Genomic DNA, 20206 nt, shown 5'->3' on the forward strand with positions numbered 1-20206 from the left:
AATATCATGAGGCTAGCACGATGATACTTTTATGCCTTGGAATAGTGGATTTGAAATTTATTTATCAATCAACCCAATAATTTAAGGTAAACGAAATTCTAACCCCATATCTTACTATTGGAAGTCAGACTGTATTCGATCGTCATCGTCGTCGTTGTAAAGTAGCTGCAGCAGAGCCTGTGTAGCGCGACGACGACGACGGTTCGCTCTGGACCGTCAGTACCATTTCAACTACCCACTTGTTCGGATGGGACGACGACGGAATCTGTCGAATGAGGCGAATACCGGAGATATAATACAGAGTCAAAGAGCGCGCGTGTGTATATAGAAGACTGACTGATGATGGTGTATTCCATGGGGATCGTGAAGCAGGAATCGTAGAAAATAGGAAGATATTTTTCGGTCGTTTGTTTGTCCCTTTTGTGAACGGTTAGTCTACGTGTGGGACACCCGGAGCGTGTAGTTTCGAGGATGATGGATTGCTGAAGGGATTGTATTCCAGGACAGCAGCAGTACAGCAAGCCAGAGTTAGTGCGCAGTGATTTCGAGGACTGTGTTTTCGGTGGAATCCATGTTGATGGTGTTTTCGTGTGTGATAAGTTTGAAGTTCGTGTGGGGTGTCTTGGGACAGCGAGAAACTGGGACGGCATATAGGATGCTGGATTGTCGGACATAGATCAAAGCAGTTGCGAGTTATGACAATAGTCGAAGATGTTGGGCACGGTGGAGTATTTGCGTGGAAATTGACAGCTACGTGAACTCGCGCGGAGCACAGCATACATCCAGAGCATATTTTCGTGCAACGGGGTCTTGGTGAGAGCGTGTGTGTTTACAGAAAACTTCTCAAGTTCGTGTGTAACGTGGAAAGACGGGAAAGACCGAAGAAGACGTCGTTGTTGTGTTGTCGATATAGCGTAGAGAGCGCTAGCAGAGGCCATCGCAAAGCATCGCGGCAAATGAGGACGACACGGCCGAAAGCCGAAATAAAGGAAGGCTGGTATGGTGGCGGAGGCAACACAAACAAAAAGTTGTAAAAATTTCTCTGAATTAACAATATACAGGGGCGAAGAAGGTGGGTCCGCTGTGGTGTGTGCGCGGCTATCAAGCGGGGAAGGGAAGAATAATATTTGTCGGTGTGGCTTTTTCTGTCGGTGCCTGTGTGGTGGATAAGGGGGCAAAATATTTCACTTTTTTCCGTCTTCTCCCGAACGCGAGATCGCTGTTTTTTTCTGTGGATCGTGCGTCGAGCGAACGCCTGGCCTGCCTGGCTGCGTGTTTTTTCGGCAACGGACAGCGCAAAGACGAAAAGAATTCTTCGTAGACAGCCATCCACCCGCGCGCGCGTTTCATTTCTCGTGCGTCTTGGACCCCGTGGTCTTGATTTGAACCACCGACACGGTGTTAGACGGATTCTGAACTTTTGAAGAGATTTATTGTGGGTCATTAGTCTAGTCGAGTGCATTTTAAAAACAATTTTCAAATTATTTTGCCTATGAATTCGTTTTATTTCTAATCCGTTATGCTTCCTTTATTGTCGAATGAGCATGGGTAGAATTCGGTTAACTTTCAGGAAACCCAAGGAAAATAGGAACTGTTTGCTCAACATTATCAAGTCTGGAACACCGAAGCATAATCCTTTGTCATGAGTAGACCTTCTTAATGAATAAAAAATAAATTGGAACTCATGCCGAAGAACCCCGTCAAAACCATTGTCAAAACAATTACTACTAAAAATATTATTTGGTTTATACTTCCAAAATTAGATTGAATTTTCTGAATTTTATTTTAAGTTTGAATACTACTAAAAGCAGGATCTTTTATGCCTTGCCCAGAATAGTTTTTTTTTTCAGATAATGCAATTATTTGAAACTCGTTTTTACTCGAACAATGACCTACAATAAGCCTCCAGTTATATTCCTTAATTTATTTTCACTTATAAAACGGTGTAATATACTTCTAGCTCGATCCAGTTGAACACAATACATCCCGCTCCGTCGATAGAGTGGACGAGTGCGGAGCGTTTGTAGTAAATATTTCGGAGAATTGAAAAAAAGGAAAAGATACGCGTAGAAGAGGGTTTTCCTTGCTCTCCATTGCTTTCATATTGCCACGATGGTTTCATGCTGCCGATGCGGTTGCTGTTGTTATTGAATATCGTCAAGGCCCATGCGAAGTAGGTAAAAGGCGAAACAACACCCGCAGAATCAGTGGAAAACGGCGAGAAAATAGAGGAAAGGAAAAGCAATTGGTCGATGATGTGCTGAGGTGAAGTTTCAACCAAGAAGTGCAAGAAAAAAAATCGTGTGTTTTGATCAAAAAATGTCGGTGAAAAGCCGTGGAAATATGGCAGTAGTGTGAAAATTGAATAGCGTGGATACATTCTGCCTTGAAAGAGAAGATTTAAAAACTTCCAAAGTTAAAGAAGAAACGCAACGCAATGAATCCGCGCTCGAGTGCGGTGATGTTCATGAAGACAATGTCGGCGGTGATCGTTGCCCGTTAGAAGAGAAGGTGAAAGACTCGCGTACCTATACGTCGATATAGTTCGGTTGGTATCGCGCACACGCAGGTTGATAATAGCCGATTTTCAGAACGTGGCACAAAAGGAGCCGTCGCTCGCGGTTCGGTCGGTCTCGGTGTGGAAAACGTGCGACGATACGATAGCCTCGCGGAGGAAGCAAAGGTGGCTGGCGAACCAATCATGGCCGGGAACATCGTCAAATGGTGGAAGCATAAGATTCTCGGGGGATACAAACAGTTTACAGGTGGGTTCATCGTTTAAAATACTTGATTATTAATCGAAGAATTCTCATTTCATTATTTCATTAATTGAACTATTTTATTTGAATGAAGTACGAAAAAATGAGAGCACAATCAAAGCTACATAGGTCGCATTACTTTTGATGGTGAATCCAGATCTATGCTACTATTTACACAAGCCTACTAACTCAGCTTCCTTTACTTGGTAATTATGGAGATGCAAAGGTATTCCCGGTCTCTAGTACCAACAATAATTAAGACCGGCGCCGTTATTGAACATCTCCAGGGCTGGAGATTCTGAAACGTACAAAAGTGGTAACTTTTATTCGCTTAGATTATTGTGCAGTTTATACTAGTTTTGATCAATCACGGGGTAGTAACACCTCTGCATTTCCTCGATTTTTTTTTGGGATACGATATTGTTTTTGCTATAAGGGATTCTTTTTCTGGATACACTTTGGTAGGTAAGTGGAACGATCTATGATGTCATTCAGCCGAAAGCGATTTGGTTGAATGCTTGTTGTCCGATTAACACGTTGAGTCGAAAGTCATCTAGCCAAATTCCATTTGGCCGAATTTAACATTTAGTCGAAACGGTTACTAAGCCGAAAACTAGTTGGCCGAATAAGACGTTTGGTCGAAGATTGCATTTAGTCCACCCTTTCCCACCCATTGCATATCTCCAACGTTTCTTAACCGATTTGTATTTTTTTTTCGCAGAAGAACTGGATAAGTTCCTAGATTATAACTAGTGACCGAAATTTAGGATATGTCACTTAGTCCGAAGTTATTCCGGGTTGTAAACGGGGGTAGGTCTTTTATTGGGAATATTGTCGACTGCATCTATAGTCTATGCTGCTAAAATTCCCTAATACTGTGATTGGGGAGCTCTGGGATGTATACTGGACGTGGACATGTTCTACCCGTAATAGAATTTCTTCTAACCAGTCTGGGAAATATCCACCTCTCCGGAATCGCCTATAACGGCATGTTCTTTGATGGCCAAATAAAAATAAAAATACAAACATGGCAATCAAATAAATATGGCTTGTGACACATCATATGTCATTATTTTGCGATCATGAGTTAGAAAATAACATCCGGGATTTGAAATGACCTAACCTGGCAACATTGGCATGGTCCTAGGGCATCCAGAACCAGGACCCGATGGATAACTTTTATAAAAATCCCAAATATTGTTTGCAACACTCCATTTCTTATTATTTTGCAATAAGGAGTTCAAAAATTACTTCCGAGAATTTATATGACCCAATCTGACCACATTGGCATGGTTTTACGGCATACTGAATCTGGCCAATCCAAATATGGCTTGCGACACATGATTTCGATCAGGAGTTCAAAAGTTAACTTCTGAGGATTGATATGAATTAAGCTGGCCACGTTGGCATGGTCATACAAAAGCCAGCCCTGATGTACAAGTTTGGCAAAAATCCCAAATATGCCAACTAAACATCAAATTAAGTTCATATAATCAAATAAAAACAATGAAAATAGACTGGGCATTTGTTTAGCCGCATCATTGGAATTTAGGAATAAAATATTCAGTGGCGTCGCGTAACCTCACTTTTAACCTGTGCACTGATACAAAAAATGAAAATTTTGATATTTCTACAGCCCAAACGGAAAATAAAATTATCAGAGTCGTTTAAACTAATCAAAATCTAGTTATTCCATACATTTTCGTACGAAAATTCCTTAAATTTGAGTCCAGTGCACAGGTAGATTGAGGTTAGGGAAACGCCACTGAAAATATTATTATGAAACAAATTTCAAAGTTATTTCATAACTACTACTTCGTATGGTCTCCTCAATTTCGGATAACTTCCAGTCTTTTGGTTGGACACACTGTCATATTGCCGTCCATTTGCGTACGATTGCCCAGCTAATGTGCTTAAGGGATTCTCAATAGGACTGCAGTCAGGACTGCACGCCGGTCATTCAAGTAGTGGAATGTTTTTTCGCCAAACCATGCCTTAGACTGCTTGGAAACATAGATCGACGCGTTGTCCAGTTGGAAAATTATGACTTCTGATGCCTCCATGTGACTGACCAAAACATCCTCCAGCAGATCCAAATATATTCCGGAGTTCATTCTTTTAGATATAAAACATATTGAAAGCTTGGCATGGTATGCAAAGTGGGGAGCCTACCATCAAACTACCCCCCAAAGTATCGTTTAGATCTGACGACCCCCTTTTGGTTTAGATCATGCCAATAGCAGCTATAACAGTTTAGATCGTCCAGATTAATTTTTGTACAAAATAGCTACGACTGGAAGATTTGATGTCACATCGTATGACTTTCACAGTCTTATTGAGTCAAAACGATTAGTTTTGTTTTGCCCGACGTTTTGGCCTGTTTATTTGGCCTTCTTCAAGAGTGAAAATGTCTATCACCCTTGAAAAGGGCCGAATATATAGGCCTAAACGTCGGGCAAAACAAAACTAATCGTTTTGACTTAATTAGACTGAGAAAGCCATACAATATAACAGTAATTTTTGTCCTTCTGAAAAAACAAACTACGTTTAGTCACTCGGCTTACCACTCCAATTGTATTTTCTCATGAATTTGAGACGGTTCTATTTATGGGGCTTCAATAATTTCAGCTTGCTCTTCAGCTTCGTTTTTTTATGTTCGCCAATTCGTCCAAAATGCGAGTGATACGCCTGGGCGTGACTGGAACATCCAACTTTTTCTTAATTTGTGACCAAGACAATCAGTTTTTGGTTGCTTCATGTCTTATCTGTCTTTTATACTCTTCGTCCTTGAACAGAGGTATGATTCGCCGTTCCTTTACCATCACACGGGTTCCTTTTGCCATTTCTGTAATATATTCACAGATCTTTGAGGTTATGGCTTTCAGTCTTCTTATGCTCAAAAACGGGTTTTACGTTTTTGAATAGAAGTGGCGCCAAAAAAGTACTACACGATAGTTCCTGGTGCCCGGATAAATTCAAATTTCGCAGCCCCTACCGAAAAATAGAGGGGGCGATTATACATAAAGTTGTGACAAAACGTTCTATGCTAAGACAATGTAACAATAAAACGGGACTTAGTTAACTCCTTGATAAAGGTACAATATATGTAACCGAAACGTCGGATAAAAACGTAAAACCCGTTTTTGAGCATAAGAAGACTGAAAGCCATAACCTCAAATATCACCATCATAGTCGATCTCTCCTAGAAATATTCACAGATCGTTTATCAAATAAACAATCAACAATGCGCATCTTTAAAATACCTTCCAAATGCTGATCATGATAATAAAAAAATTGCAGAATTCACTTTCAGCCAATATTTCTTCTTATTTCTCACTTTAACTTGTTCACTTTTCACTTCTCATTCCTTTTTGCCTTTCGCGTATACTAAGTATACGTAAAGGCTATAAGATCACTCCAAAACCGAACTTTTGATAGGAGGCTCGGAGACCCATAGTTTTATATACCAATCGACTCAGCTCGACGAATTGATGTGATGTCTGTATGTATGTATGTGTGTGTGTACAAAAAAATGTGAGACACACTTTTTTGTACTTAGCTCTATCCGAGTTGCATTCGATGCGAAACCCTTCCTAATTTTTCGCTATTTGGACACATCTAGATCGTACATTATGCGCATGGCCTATAAGAGCTTGTATGGGCACCATGAGTTGCTATTGGTTTCGTACAAAGCGTAATTGACCTGGCTAAGGCTGTGCAATCCAGAATGGTTTGGAGAACCTAGAACTTCTGTAGAAATATTGTCTGAATTCAAAATTGTCATCTCTTAAATAGTGTTGGGTGCATTTCTGAGAAAAAAAACAGGAATAAAATCGTTCATGCGAGATATTCGTGAACAGTTTTCGTCCATATAGGAGTGGGCAGCTGATTAATCTTCCTCCGACGATTACAGGATGCAGGTGTGACCGATCAACAATCTAAGGTCAGTTTTGTAGAATGTATGAACTGACGATTATTTTGGGTACATAGACATGTGAATTTGTTTGAGAAATGTCTGAAATATTGCTAAGTCAAATCCGCGTCAATATGACCCGAATACCGTAAGGGGCTGTCCATATACCACGTGGACAGGTTTTTATTAGTTTTCGATACCCCCCTCCCGCAGCGTGGACATTTGCCCATTTAAATTTTCAAACATTAATATGGATCGTGGACATTCGCCATACCCCCTCCCCCACTGTCCACGTGATATATGGACAGCCCCTAAGTGTGAATCCACCCACATGCTTCCATTGGACCAATTTATTTAACAAGAAGCACAGCAGAGCTCTTCGAAAATCAGGAGTGATTCAAACATCTCCGAATGACATCTTAGTAACGCTGGTAGTCAAGGCGTTGCGATTGTTCTGCATAGAAAATAAATTATACGATACGATGCTTTTCTTCAAAATAAAAACGAGTTTGCTCAATGATTTAGTATTGAGAGTGATTTTACCAACACAGTAGATGATTATAAAAAAAGTCTAATACAGTATGAATGAATTTTAACAAATTTATCCTAAAATGCAATTATATAGTAGCATCCCATGTGGCAGACCATATTCTGCTAAAACTCAACAGGCTAAGGAAAAGCTGAGCTGACGAGCTTCTCACTGAAAGTTTGGAACACACGACGATCATTATTTTAATTACGAAAGCTCCTGTGAGCTCTCGAAAATATTTCCTCGCTTTCTCATTACAACAGCTGACGTGGGCATAATCAGGGTATAATGTTGCCCATGCTGGAAGCGTTGTTATTGCTCACGTGAAGGCCAAGTTGTTGCCTTGTACGGGGTTGCCATTCCGCGTTCCATCCCCATCCATCGATCGGATCCGTTCAGCTCAGATGAAACGGTTGTCGCGGCTGTTGGCTTTCCGGATCTGCTGACACTGGAAAGGTCGATACGCTCCATGCAATAATGATGGAGCCCGGGCCCGCAATCGCTGAGGGATTCGCTACCAGGCGACTTCTATGGGCACCCGTTTGGTTGCATATGGCTCCGGCCGACGATCGAAGGTCTCGTGGGGCAATGAGAGCGACAGGCGTAACTAATCCGGGCCGAATTGAACCGAGTGTGTCGAATTTTTGACGGTGGCTGCGGTGCGCGTCGAATCACCTTGACGAGGTGCCTTTTTTTCTCATTAAATACTCGTTTCTGTGCGGAGCAACGCTCGATCTCTCTGTCTGCGGTGATGCTGCTGCGGAGCAGCCACCACCGTGGAGAAATGTGGAATTGGAACGAGATTTTCAAGCCTCAGGGTCTCAAGGTTCCCCGCGGGAATAGCAATTTAGTCGAAATCGGCATTGAATGCGCTTGGGGAGATGGATTCTAGCCGAGCTCCGGTCCAGTAGCGAAGAGTTTCCGTTAAACTGATAGACACTTCAAATCTTACGTTTAATTAATCTGATTCCATCGGGGATGGTTCGATTCACGGTCTAAAGTAAACTGATCGTGGTACACTCTGAAATGAAGAAACACAAATAATTTAATTAAACCAGCATAAATATATAATTCTATCGATTTTCAGTACCGCAATTTAGGTGGAATGTAGATTAAAGCCAGTCAATTATGAAAAATATCAAAACTATCATTTCATATAAGTTCAGTCAGGCTTGTTGATAAGTGGAATAGTTTTTAGATTTCTCTGAACGTTGGAATGTTTTCCTATAAACAGCTTGGCAGGCAATTTAACTCGATTTCACCTTGACCTATGTGTGCTGCCGCAATGGATCACAGTGGACTGGATTAAAACAAAACGACCAAAATGTTCACCCTCCCTTGTCCACCAATTTTTGAAAGTAGCTGATGGTAGACTGTAATCATAATCTGCTCATCCCTTTGTCTGTCGTACCCCATCACGAACGTCCACCTTTTGTTGTCCATTTAAATGTCTGTCCCATTACAGATGTGAAACATCGCCAAAAATATCAACTATGTGATCATCAGCCTAGTAATCACTTAAGCTTCACAAATTTTCTTCCTTTCCTACCGTATTATTGTATTCCTTAACCTCGACCAAATCGCGAGTTATTCGGTTACCCGAAACGAACACTATGTATAAGCATCTAGAATTGTATTATTAAACTTGATAACGGCTCCGTTACACTTCGCGGCAATGAGCCTCCCAAATAAAAGAAAGATTAAAAGAAAAGTTCACCAATCCTGTAGATCTGTGTCTGCAACATTACGTTTAGGAAATTAGCTAATATTCGAACGCAATAAACTCGCAAAAGTCTAAAAAGTTTAGAATATTTTTTTAATACAGGATTTCCCATATACATATAACCGTCAAAACCAACTATTTTACTATGACGAAGATTTTGTACAAAATATGTAAATATTATTCGATAGTTTTTTTGAAACGAATTTTATTACGAATTCATACAAATAATCACGGTTTAAGTCAGTTATTCGGTGTTGTTATCAACAATGGTAAATTTTCAAACAATTATGGCCTCATGTTTTTCGACCATTGTAGAATGCGAACAAGACAAAAGTCTCTTATTTTCAGCCGGCGCAACATATCCCACAAGAGACCGTCCATAAATTACGTCGCTCTCATAGCGGGGAAGGGTTACTTGGAAAAATGTGACGATCCTTACAAAATTCCTAGATGTTCCATTTGAAAATCATAACGATAGAGTGAGTTGAGAGTGGCCTGACTTTGGCGTGACAATTAATGGATCTTCCCCAAGGCATGCACGTTCGGGTAACTGAAACTGGTGTGAAGATTGTTCCCCGACATCACAGAAGAAACGCCGAGATAAAAAGAAAAAAAAATCTCCACCAACGGAATGAATGCAGCCAAATGATTATGGAGCCCGCGCGCCAGCCAGCCCGACAATAACACAGCCCACATCAACGCATCCGCGCTCGGACCCAAAGAAGAGAGAATTAATGATTCCTCGAAACCATTTATACAATCGCGCGCCGCACGGCGGCCACCACGCACGGGTCCCATCTCATCTGGCTGGCAAGGGAAGGCTTTTGCTTTATCTCTTGGGCCGTGATTCGGGACCCCTTTTAGGTGCTCGTACCCAGAGTGCGGGCCTAACACATGTGATGGCGGTGCACGGTGGTTTGGTTGGGAATCGAAGGTTGGTCAAAACTGTGACAAAATTGCCTTGAAAGTAAATCAAATGAGTCATAATTAACTCGATTTAACCCCTTGTTATCAACATTTGCTTTCTTTTTGAAATAACATGACCTCTGCTAAACTTCCCGCCGCTGCCTGTAGGGTGTTCAAAATGTGTTTTTTGATAATCAAACACTTGACCAAAATTTTAAAATTGCACTTCTGAATGTTGCTAAACTCTCATATGTCAAAGAAAAATAGATCCAAATATACGGACTGACGTTTAATAGTAATTTTGTATGGAACCATCTGAACTGGAGACATAAAATTACCACCCATGGCCACCCGTCGGCCCAGTGTGCACTCGGCACTTGCGGCTCCGTGCTCACGGTTCCGCGGCGGAGCCCTTTTGCGGCAGATTGTCTTTGAAAGCCGTGTGCGCAGCATCGTAGTCGTCGTCGTGGTCGGGAGAAAGATCGAACAAGACGGATGTCTGATGATTTGACAGTTATGGAGGGATGTTGCCTGCCCCCGAAGATCGTCGCGTCTCACCACCACCACTATCCCCGGTTAGCCGCGCGCCGTGTCGCCACCTTGCGCACATCACAGAACTAAAACCCCGCTCGCGGATGGACGGGGAACCAGCGCCCAATCCGGCGATGATGATTGTTGACGAACATGTGGAAAGCGTATTGGAGGCTCATCGCGGGCCACGTTGACGATGACGGTGACGACCGCGAGGACAGGACAATGGGTCCGACTGATGAAATACCGACTTTCCGACCGACGACCGGTGGGAGTTTTTTTCTTTCTTCCACCATTCGAAAATCGAATGGACGTCATCAAGGGACTGTGTGGGAGGAGGCGAAATAAGGTGGCGACGGGAAAAATACGACAAACCGAGATGCTCATCAAATGCATTTGTGCCCGATTGATGACGACGACGGGGAGGGGGATTTTGGACTGACAGAAGACATCAACGATTTACACCGGATGAGGTTCCTGAGTGCTGTGGAAGGAAGACGGGACTATGATGCAACCCAGGGGGGAGGGCGGATCAAAAGGACGAGGACACGTTGTGCATTGTATTATTGTTGGGCTCTTGCGAAGGTATGGTGGCCGTTTCGTGTGCTCGGCACAGTTGACTAGAGGTTAGGATGGTTGAAGTTGAAATTGCAGTTCTTGCTGGAAAGTCACGTACGCGGGTGATTGCATGGTTTTGATTTTCTCTGTTGACTGGTTGGTGAGGTTTTTACTCTGGGGATGGGATGATTGTGCCGTTGGTTTCGTTAGATTTATTACTTTGTTTGGTATGAAGACAGCTAGCAGCATCAGAGAAATAAATGCGTTAGAAGAGATTCGAAATTGTATGTTTCATACAAGTGTAAATTCAATGCCATGCTTGAGTTTATTGTTCAATACAACAACTGGACAAAACAGGTAGCACCTACATAGCGGTGCTGTAAGAGCTACTCGAAGTTTTATATTATTGACAGCTTTCTGTAGATGACAATAAGACGAATCGTCATTACAAAAAATAGTAATCAAATTCTAATACCTACTGGAAAAATAATTTGAAAACAAATTCAATCACGTTTACGGGTCGTTTTTGCATAAGCCATCATTTGATTTATGTATTTCTATTATTTATGCTACCCCTTCCACCAAAATCGGAAAAAATCCACAATTTTACTAATCAATATGGATTCGCTTGAATCCAACAATCAGCGTCAGTTAAGCTGATCTTTGTTCTCGAACCATAGCCGAGTCGTGCTTGTAGATTACTTTTATCCCCAATACTTTTTAACCCATACTTCATTCAACCCATTCAAAAGGCCTGTGGTGTGGTAGACCGGACGGACTAGCGCGCTGCGGCGGCTTTGCTTTGAGCGATTGGAATGTGTTTCATAAAGACATTCCTTCGTAGCCGTTTCTTTCAGCCTCACCGTCATTCCGCGATGGTGAATTGGTTAAATTCCTATCTAGATTTACATATGATGGCTAAACAGCGACCATTTCTGATCTGGTTTCAGCGGATTAACACTTTACGAAGTCGAATATCAAGTGAATACCCAACTAAGATGATTTCTGCTTAAAATTATTGGATTTTCGACTGTCTAAACGTATTGACTCTAGAATTTGAAATTTCTTCCAATCAATTCCTTATTAGGCACTTTTTATAAGAACGCTATTACGTCCGAGAAGAACCTATTTTAGGACTGTCATGTTCGATTCAAAAACATGGATAAAATCGTGAAAAGCCATGGACTTCTTAACATGTTCTTTACGACACCGCTAACGCTGTTGCGTACATGTTTTCGAGCGAATCTTCTACCCTGTCCCGGTTTGGAAATCCAAATCCGCTGTGACGCGTAAACGAATGAAAAATTGCCCCGAGAAATTCCTCACATTTTTATACTCCGTCGTCGTCCACCGCAAAGCAACCGTTCGACGTCATTTTCTTGCCTCGGTTGTGCCGTGCTCCTACATAATATATCAAAAGCGTGAATTTTCAAGAGATTCGATCCGGTCGAAAAAGAAGAGGTGGTTCATAATTATTAGAAAATTGGCGGCTTAATTATGGACAGCAGCGGCTGGTGATGATCAGCCAGGCACGCAGCATGAACGCTTCACATGTCTGATGGCTCAGGCAGTTTGACACCAAAATCGAATGGGCGATTGTTACATGACAATCAATGGGGACTGAATGAAGTTTCTTATTGAGGAAGGTATGTGTTACACTTTCTATTAATTGATATGGAAATGAAAATGAGCGGTGTCTACGCGGCACCAGGAAGCAATTTTGGGACCAATTTGAAAACAATTTTAATTTTGAATATTTTTTCCTGATGCCTAGGGGAGCGATGTTGCCATCGAAAAATTAAGGCTGCTTCTAAGCTGCATTTTTTGCGAACGTTTCCGACAAACGAGGTTATAAACTGAAGAGAAGTCTCCAGTTAGCCTTGCGAGTAAAAGCGTAAGATTGCCAAACCTGAGAAGGCTTGAAAGGTTTGAAACATTCTCGACTCCATGGGCTTGCATCCATTGTACTTGCAACACAAGATACATACTTATGCAATGGCGGGCATAGCAAAGCTTTCAATTCATAAGGAAATGCTAATAGAAAACGCAGGCCATGATCCAGTTGGAATGTAGACCAATAGAAGGAGAAGAAACTAAAGACAAAGGATTGTCGCTAGGACTTTAAACTACTTCTATATCACAAATCGTTTGAATTTTATAATGAAATCTATCCAGCCAGTGGCAACAACGATAGTTGTAGTTCATAACTTATTTAAATTTGAATTCGAATGTTTTTCAATAACAAAACTAACCGGTGTCCAAGTTCTATCACGCATGCTATAACTAGGAAAGTCTATATTTAATTGTATCGCATCTTTGGATTGTGAAATGTGAAATGTGTGATCAGTGAAATGGTACTTGATTTGAATTATGGAAAGGCAATATCCAGAGCGTCCATTGTGGTAGACTTTTCTGAACTCTACCGTGATTCTCCTTAATGAATCTGCCCATTTGGGGCGAAAGAATCTTGTTTAGTAAGTACTAGTTATCGGCAATTGTCCTTCTTTTATGTGCACATGCATTTTTTCGGCTTTGAGTATGTTGTGTTTATATTACCTTTCTATTTTTATGCAGAAATAAATGAAAAAGATGCCTGCTTTTGAAATATGTTGACACCTGCCGTCTGCCAGAAAAAACACAATGTTTGCTGGCGTTAGTGTTTTGGAATATTGTTTTCCAAAATAAAACAAATCCTGAGATTAGGCAGGATGTGTGACATTGAAATGGAACGGAAATGCAATATCAAATAGTTTTGAAAGCATCGAAGTGGCCAGTACATGTGGTGAACCATCGCAGACTGGAGTGATAGTTTGCTTGCAGACTCCCGCTTGCCTATTCCAACTTCAAGCTCCACATACTCCTCTTTTTTGCCGTATTTACTGTTCCTTTCCTTATGGTACGATGCCCTCACACAAGTCGATCATGTTTTAGGATGACTTTGCAAGCGCAGTCATAGCACTCCAAAACACCACTGGGTGTAAGCGATTTCAGCCGGAACCCCATCTTCGAAAGTTCTTTCTCGGATTTCAGGGCCTTACGGAGTTCAGGGTAACAAAGCAGGAGTCGCTTAGGCAGACTTCCGATTTTTTTAAATTCTTTAAGTTGCCTTAGACTGGCTCGTCTCGAGAGACTTCCGATGTTTTTGCATCGCTGCGCGGCATCATGTAGATGAGGTGCAGAGGTTCTCAACCTTATTCATGAGTGGTACCCCTTCAAACTTTTTCATTTATTGAGGTATCCTATTTTTTTCGCTGTAAATGAACATAAGCACAACGGACCTAAAAACTAATGAAACATATGATTCTCGGAAAAGTTGTCTGAAATTTTAGTTATTCCGTGTAACATTCCAATTAAAATCCAGTTTATTCATCAAGCTTCCTACAAGACTTTGCGGAAAAAAAACAGAACCGCTTGAAATAAGGCTTCCGAGCCTCTTGGAGGGAGGCTTCTGAGCCTCTTGAAAGGTGCCTTCCAAATCTCTTGAAAGGAGGCTTCCGGGCCTCTTGAAAGAAGGCTTCCGAGACTATTGAAAGAAGGCTTTCGAGCCTCTTGAAAAAAGGCTTACGAGCCTCTTGAAAGGAGGTTTCCGCACCTCTTAAAAGAAGGCTTTCGAGCCTCTTGAAATGAGGCTTCCGAACCTCTTGAAAGGAGGCTTCCGAGACTCATGAAAAGAGGCTTCCAAACCTTTTGAACGGATGGTTCCGAGTCTCTTGAAAGGAAGCTTCCGAGCCTCTTGAAAGGATGATTCCCCACCTTTTGAAGGGAGGTTTCCGCACCTCTTGGAAGGAGGCTACCGAGCCTCTTGAAAGGAGGTTTCTGAACCTCTTGAAAAGGGAGGCTTCCGTGCTTTTTGAAAAGAGGTTTTCAAACCTCTTGGAACGAGGTTTCCGCATCTCTTGAAGGGAGATTTCCGCTCCTTTTGAAAGGAGGCTTCCGAACCTCTTGAAAGGAGGTTTCCGAACCTCTTGAAAGGAGGTTTCCGAACCTCTTGAAAGGAGGTTTCCGAACCTCTTGAAAGGAGGTTTCCGAACCTCTTGAAAGGAGGTTTCCGAACCTCTTGAAAGGAGGTTTCCGAACCTCTTGAAAGGAGGCTTCCGAACCTCTTGAAAGGAGGTTTCCGAACCTCTTGAAAGGAGGTTTCCGAACCTCTTGAAAGGAGGTTTCCGAACCTCTTGAAAGGAGGTTTTCGAACCTCTTGAAAGAAGGTTTCCGAACCTCTTAATATAAGGTTTCCGAACCTCTTAAAAGAAGGTTTCCGAGCCTCTTGCAAGAAGGTTTTCAATCCTCTTGAAAGGAGGCTTCCGAGCCTCTTCAAAGGAGGTTTCCGAACCTCTTGAAAGGAGGTTTTCGAACCTCTTGAAAGGAGGTTTTCGAACCTCTTGAAAGGAGGTTTTCGAACCTCTTGAAAGGAGGTTTCCGAACCTCTTGAAAGGAGGTTTCCGAACCTCTTGAAAGGAGGTTTCCGAACCTCTTGAAAGGAGGTTTCCAAACCTCTTGAAAGGAGGTTTCCGAACCTCTTGAAAGGAGGTTTCCGAACCTCTTGAGAAGAGGTTTCCGAACCTCTTGAAAGGAGGTTTCCGAACCTCTTGAAAGGAGGTTTCCGAACCTCTTGAAAGGAGGTTTTCGAACCTCTTGAAAGGAGGTTTTCGAACCTCTTGAAAGGAGGTTTTCGAACCTCTTGAAAGGAGGTTTCCGAACCTCTTGAAAGGAGGTTTCCGAACCTCTTGAAAGGAGGCTTCCGAACCTCTTGAAAGGAGGTTTCCGAACCTCTTGTAAGGAGGTTTCCGAACCTCTTGAAAGGAGGTTTTCGAACCTCTTGAAAGGAGGTTTCCGAACCTCTTGAAAGGAGGTTTCCGAACCTCTTGAAAGGAGGTTTCCGAACCTCTTGAAAGGAGGTTTCCGAACCTCTTGAAAGGAGGTTTCCGAACCTCTTGAAAGGAGGTTTCCGAACCTCTTGAAAGGAGGTTTCCGAACCTCTTGAAATGAGGTTTCCGAACCTCTTGAAATGAGGTTTCCGAACCTCTTGAAAGGAGGTTTCCAAACCTCTTGAAAGGAGGTTTCCAGAACCTCTTGAAAGGAGGTTTTGAACCTCTTGAAAGGAGGTTTCCAGACCTCTTGAAAGGAGGTTTCGAACCTCTTGAAAGGAGGTTTCAGAACCTCTTGAAAGGAGGTTTTCGAAACTCTTGAAAGGAGGTTTTCGAAACTCTTGAAAGGAGGTTTCCGAACCTCTTGAAAGGAGGTTTCCGAACCTCTTGAAAGAAGGTTTCCGAACCTCTTGAAAGGAGGTTTACAAGCTTCTTGAAAGGAAATTCTCGAGCCAGTTAAAAAAAGGCTTCTAAACCTCTTGAAAGGAGGTTTCCGAACCGATTGAAAGGAGGTTTCCGAACCTCTTGAAAGGAGGTTTCGAACCTCTTGAAAGGAGGTTTCGAACCTCTTGAAAGGAGGTTTCCGAACCTCTTGAAAGGAGGTTTTCGAACCTCTTGAAAGGAGGTTTCCGGACCTCTTGAACGGAGGTTTCGAACCTCTTGAAAGGAGGTTTCCAGACCTCTTGAAAGGAGGTTTCGAACCTCTTGAAAGGAGGTTTCCGAACCTCTTGAAAGAGGTTTCCGAACCTCTTGAAATGAGGTTTCCGAACCTCTTGAAAGGAGGTTTCCAGACCTCTAAAAAGGAGATTACCAGACCTCTAGAAAGGAGGTTTCCGAACCTCTTGAAAGGAGGTTTCCGAACCTCTTGAAAGGAGGTTTCCGAACCTCTTGAAAGGAGGTTTCCGAACCTCTTGAAAGGAGGTTTCCGAACCTCTTGAAAGGAGGTTTTCGAACCTCTTGAAAGGAGGTTTTCGAACCTCTTGAAAGGAGGTTTTCGAACCTCTTGAAAGGAGGTTTCCGAACCTCTTGAAAGGAGGTTTCCGAACCTCTTGAAAGGAGGTTTCCGAACCTCTTGAAAGGAGGTTTCCGAACCTCTTGAAAGCAGGTTTTCAAACCTCTTGAAAGCAGGTTTTCGAACCTCTTGAAAGGAGGTTTCGAACCTCTTGAAAGGATGCTTCCGAACCTCTTGAAAGGATGCTTCCGAACCTCTTGAAAGGAGGTTTCCGAAACTGTTGAAAGGAGGTTTCCGAACCCCTTGAAAGGAGGTTTCCGAACCTCTTGAAAGGAGGTTTCCGAACCTCTTGAAAGGAGGTTTCCGAACCTCTTGAAAGGAGGTTTCCGAACCTCTTGAAAGGAGGTTTCCGAACCTCTTGAAAGGAGGTTTCCGAACCTCTTGAAAAGAGGTTTCCGAACCTCTTGAAATGAGGTTTCCGAACCTCTTGAAAGGAGGTTTCCGAACCTCTTGAAAGGAGGTTTCCGAACCTCTTGAAAGGAGGTTTCCGAACCTCTTGAAAGGAGGTTTTCGAACCTCTTGAAAGGAGGTTTTCGAACCTCTTGAAAGGAGGTTTTCGAACCTCTTGAAAGGAGGTTTCCGAACCTCTTGAAAGGAGGTTTCGAACCTCTTGAAAGGAGGTTTCGAACCTCTTGAAAGGAGGTTTCAGAACCTCTTGAAAGGAGGTTTCCAGAACCTCTTGAAAGGAGGTTTCAGAACCTCTTGAAAGGAGGTTTCGAGCCTCTTGAAAGGAGGTTTCCGAACATCTTGAAAGGAGGTTTCCAAACCTCTTGAAAGGAGGTTTCGAACCTCTTGAAAGGAGGTTTCCGAACCTCTTGAAAGGAGGTTTCCGAACCTCTTGAAAGGAGGTTTCCGAACCTCTTGAAAGGAGGTTTACGAACCTCTTGAAAGGAGGTTTACGAACCTCTTGAAAGGAGGTTTACGAACCTCTTGAAAGGAGGTTTCCGAACATCTTGAAAGGAGGTTTCGAACATCTTGAAAGGAGGTTTCCGAACCTCTTGAAAGGAGGTTTCGAACCTCTTGAAAGGAGGTTTGAACCTCTTGAAAGGAGGTTTCGAACCTCTTGAAAGGAGGTTTACGAACCTCTTGAAAGGAGGTTTCGAACCTCTTGAAAGGAGGTTTCCGAACCTCTTGAAAGGAGGTTTCGAACCTCTTGAAAGGAGGTTTCGAACCTCTCGAAAGGTGGTTTCCGAACCTCTTGAAAGGAGGTTTCCGAACCTCTTGAAAGGAGGTTTCCGAACCTCTTGAAAGGAGGTTTCCGAACCTCTTGAAAGGAGGTTTCCGAACCTCTTGAAAGGAGGTTTCCGAACCTCTTGAAAGGAGGTTTCCGAACCTTTTGAAAGGAGGTTTCCGAACCTCTTGAAAGGAGGTTTCCGAACCTCTTGAAAGGAGGTTTCCGAACCTCTTGAAAGGAGGTTTCCAAACCTCTTGAAAGGAGATTTCCAAACCTCTTGAAAGGAAGTTTTCGAACCTCTTGAAAGGAGGTTCCCGAACCTCTTGAAAGGAGGTTCCCGAACCTCTTGAAAGGAGGTTCCCGAACCTCTTGAAAGGAGGTTCCCGAACCTCTTGAAAGGAGGTTCCCGAACCTCTTGAAAGGAGGTTCCCGAACCTCTTGAAAGGAGGTTCCCGAACCTCTTGAAAGGAGGTTCCCGAACCTCTTGAAAGGAGGTATCCGAACCTCTTGAAAGGAGGTATCCGAACCTCTTGAAAGGAGGTTTCTGAACCTCTTGAAAAGAGGTTTCCGAACCTCTTGGAAGGAGATTTCGAGCCTCTTGAAAAGAGGTTTCCGAGCCTTTTGAAAAGAAGATTCCGAGCCTCTTGACTGGAGGTTTCTGAACCTTTTTAAAAGAGGTTTCTGAGCCTTTTGAAAAGAGGTTTCCGAACCTCTTGAAAGGAGGTTTCCGAACCTCTTGAAAGGAGGTTTCCGAACCTCTCGAAAGCAGGTTTCCGAACCTCTTGAAAGGATGTTTCCGAACCTCTTGAAAGGAGGTTTCCGAACCTCTTGAAAGGAGGTTTCCAAACCTCTTGAAAGGAGATTTCCAAACCTCTTGAAAGGAAGTTTTCGAACCTCTTGAAAGGAGGTTCCCGAACCTCTTGAAAGATGGTTTCCGAACCTCTTGAAAGGAGGTTCCCGAACCTCTTGAAAGGAGGTTTCCGAACCTCTTGAAAGGAGGTTTCCGAACCTCTTGAAAGGAGGTTTCCGAACCTCTTGAAAGGAGGTTTCCGAACCTCTTGAAAGGAGGTTTCCGAACCTCTTGAAAGGAGCTTCCGATCCTCTTGAAAGGAGGTTTCCGAACCTCTTGAAAGGAGGTTTCCGAACCTCTTGAAAGGAGGTTTCCGAACCTCTTGAAAGGAGGTTTCCGATCCTCTTGAAAGGAGTTTTCCGATCCTCTTGAAAGGAGGTTTCCGAACCTCATGAAAGGAGGTTTCCGAACCTCTTGAAAGAAGGTTTCCGAACCTCTTGAAAAGAGGTTTCCGAGCCTCTTGGAAGGAGATTTTGAGCCTCTTGAAAAGAGGTTTCCGAACCTCTTGACTGGAGGTTTCCGAACCTCTTGACTGGAGGTTTCCGAACCTCTTGGCTGGAGGTTTCCGAGCCTTTTGAAAGGAGGTTTCCGAACCTCTTGAAAGGAGGTTTCCGAACCTCTTGAAAGGAGGTTTCCGAACCTTCTCAAAAAATTGAAAGGTGGCTTACGAGCTGCTTGAAAGGAGGCTTCCGAGAAGTTGGATGGATGCTTCCAAGCTACTTGCAACAAATCCACTAAGCTTTTCGGAAAAAGAACTTCATGTCTCTGAAATGAAGGCTTCGACCTTTAAGTTCTAGATTTAAGTTCAGAAGCATATTCTTGACATATTATTCAACATCTTGTCTCAATCAAGTAAATTATGTTGAAAATTTTCAAAATTTAATCATTCGATGCTTTGTTCTTTTGATCTTTTGTTCCACCGCCCTTCAAACACTGGTTGGAGTGGGTAGGATTCAAAAGGCTTTGATATACTGATCGCCATGCTCGTTTTATAATAAAAGCCCTGATTAGTCCACCTAACGGTGTAAGTGTTCGTCACGTATATAACGCATTACATAACGTAACTTAACAACGCATCACCCCCATCCTTTGGTAAAAAAAACAAGCTAGCGTCAATTTGTCCAATCAGTTTCAGAATCTACTGGATTTGAAATTTTTACCATTATTCATGGAATGTAGTGATCGAAGCCAACAGTTCTCTAGAAAATACCATGGATAATTTCTTAAATAAACGTATTTCAGTCTCAATAATATCAAACGACAATTTCTTTTTTGCAGTAGGAGTAGGACAAATTGACTCGAGCTTGAAGTTTTTCATCATAGCTAATATGGGATCATTATGCGTAGAAGGACAGTATACGAGAAAAGCAAAAATACACAATTTAT

General features: G+C 42.6%; 1 protein-coding gene across 10 annotated transcripts in view; it reads left to right on the forward strand.

The window, feature by feature from the left end:
• Positions 1–218: 218 nt before the first annotated feature.
• Positions 219–20206, forward strand: part of LOC134212828 (protein naked cuticle homolog) — a 181020-nt gene continuing 161032 nt past the window's right edge. Inside the window, exons 1-2 of one of the 10 annotated variants that reach the window (XM_062691047.1) lie at positions 219–316; positions 1961–2765. In XM_062691047.1, coding sequence (XP_062547031.1) covers positions 2702–2765 — 64 coding nt within the window. In that variant the 5' untranslated portion in view covers positions 219–316; positions 1961–2701. Of the gene's footprint in view, positions 1073–1960; positions 2766–20206 lie in introns of all 10 variants that reach the window. The other 9 variants (XM_062691037.1, XM_062691038.1, XM_062691040.1 and 6 more) reach the window with 9 other exon arrangements.

This window comes from Armigeres subalbatus, chromosome 2, assembly GCF_024139115.2.
Source record: "Armigeres subalbatus isolate Guangzhou_Male chromosome 2, GZ_Asu_2, whole genome shotgun sequence".
Taxonomy (NCBI): Eukaryota; Metazoa; Arthropoda; class Insecta; order Diptera; family Culicidae; genus Armigeres; species Armigeres subalbatus.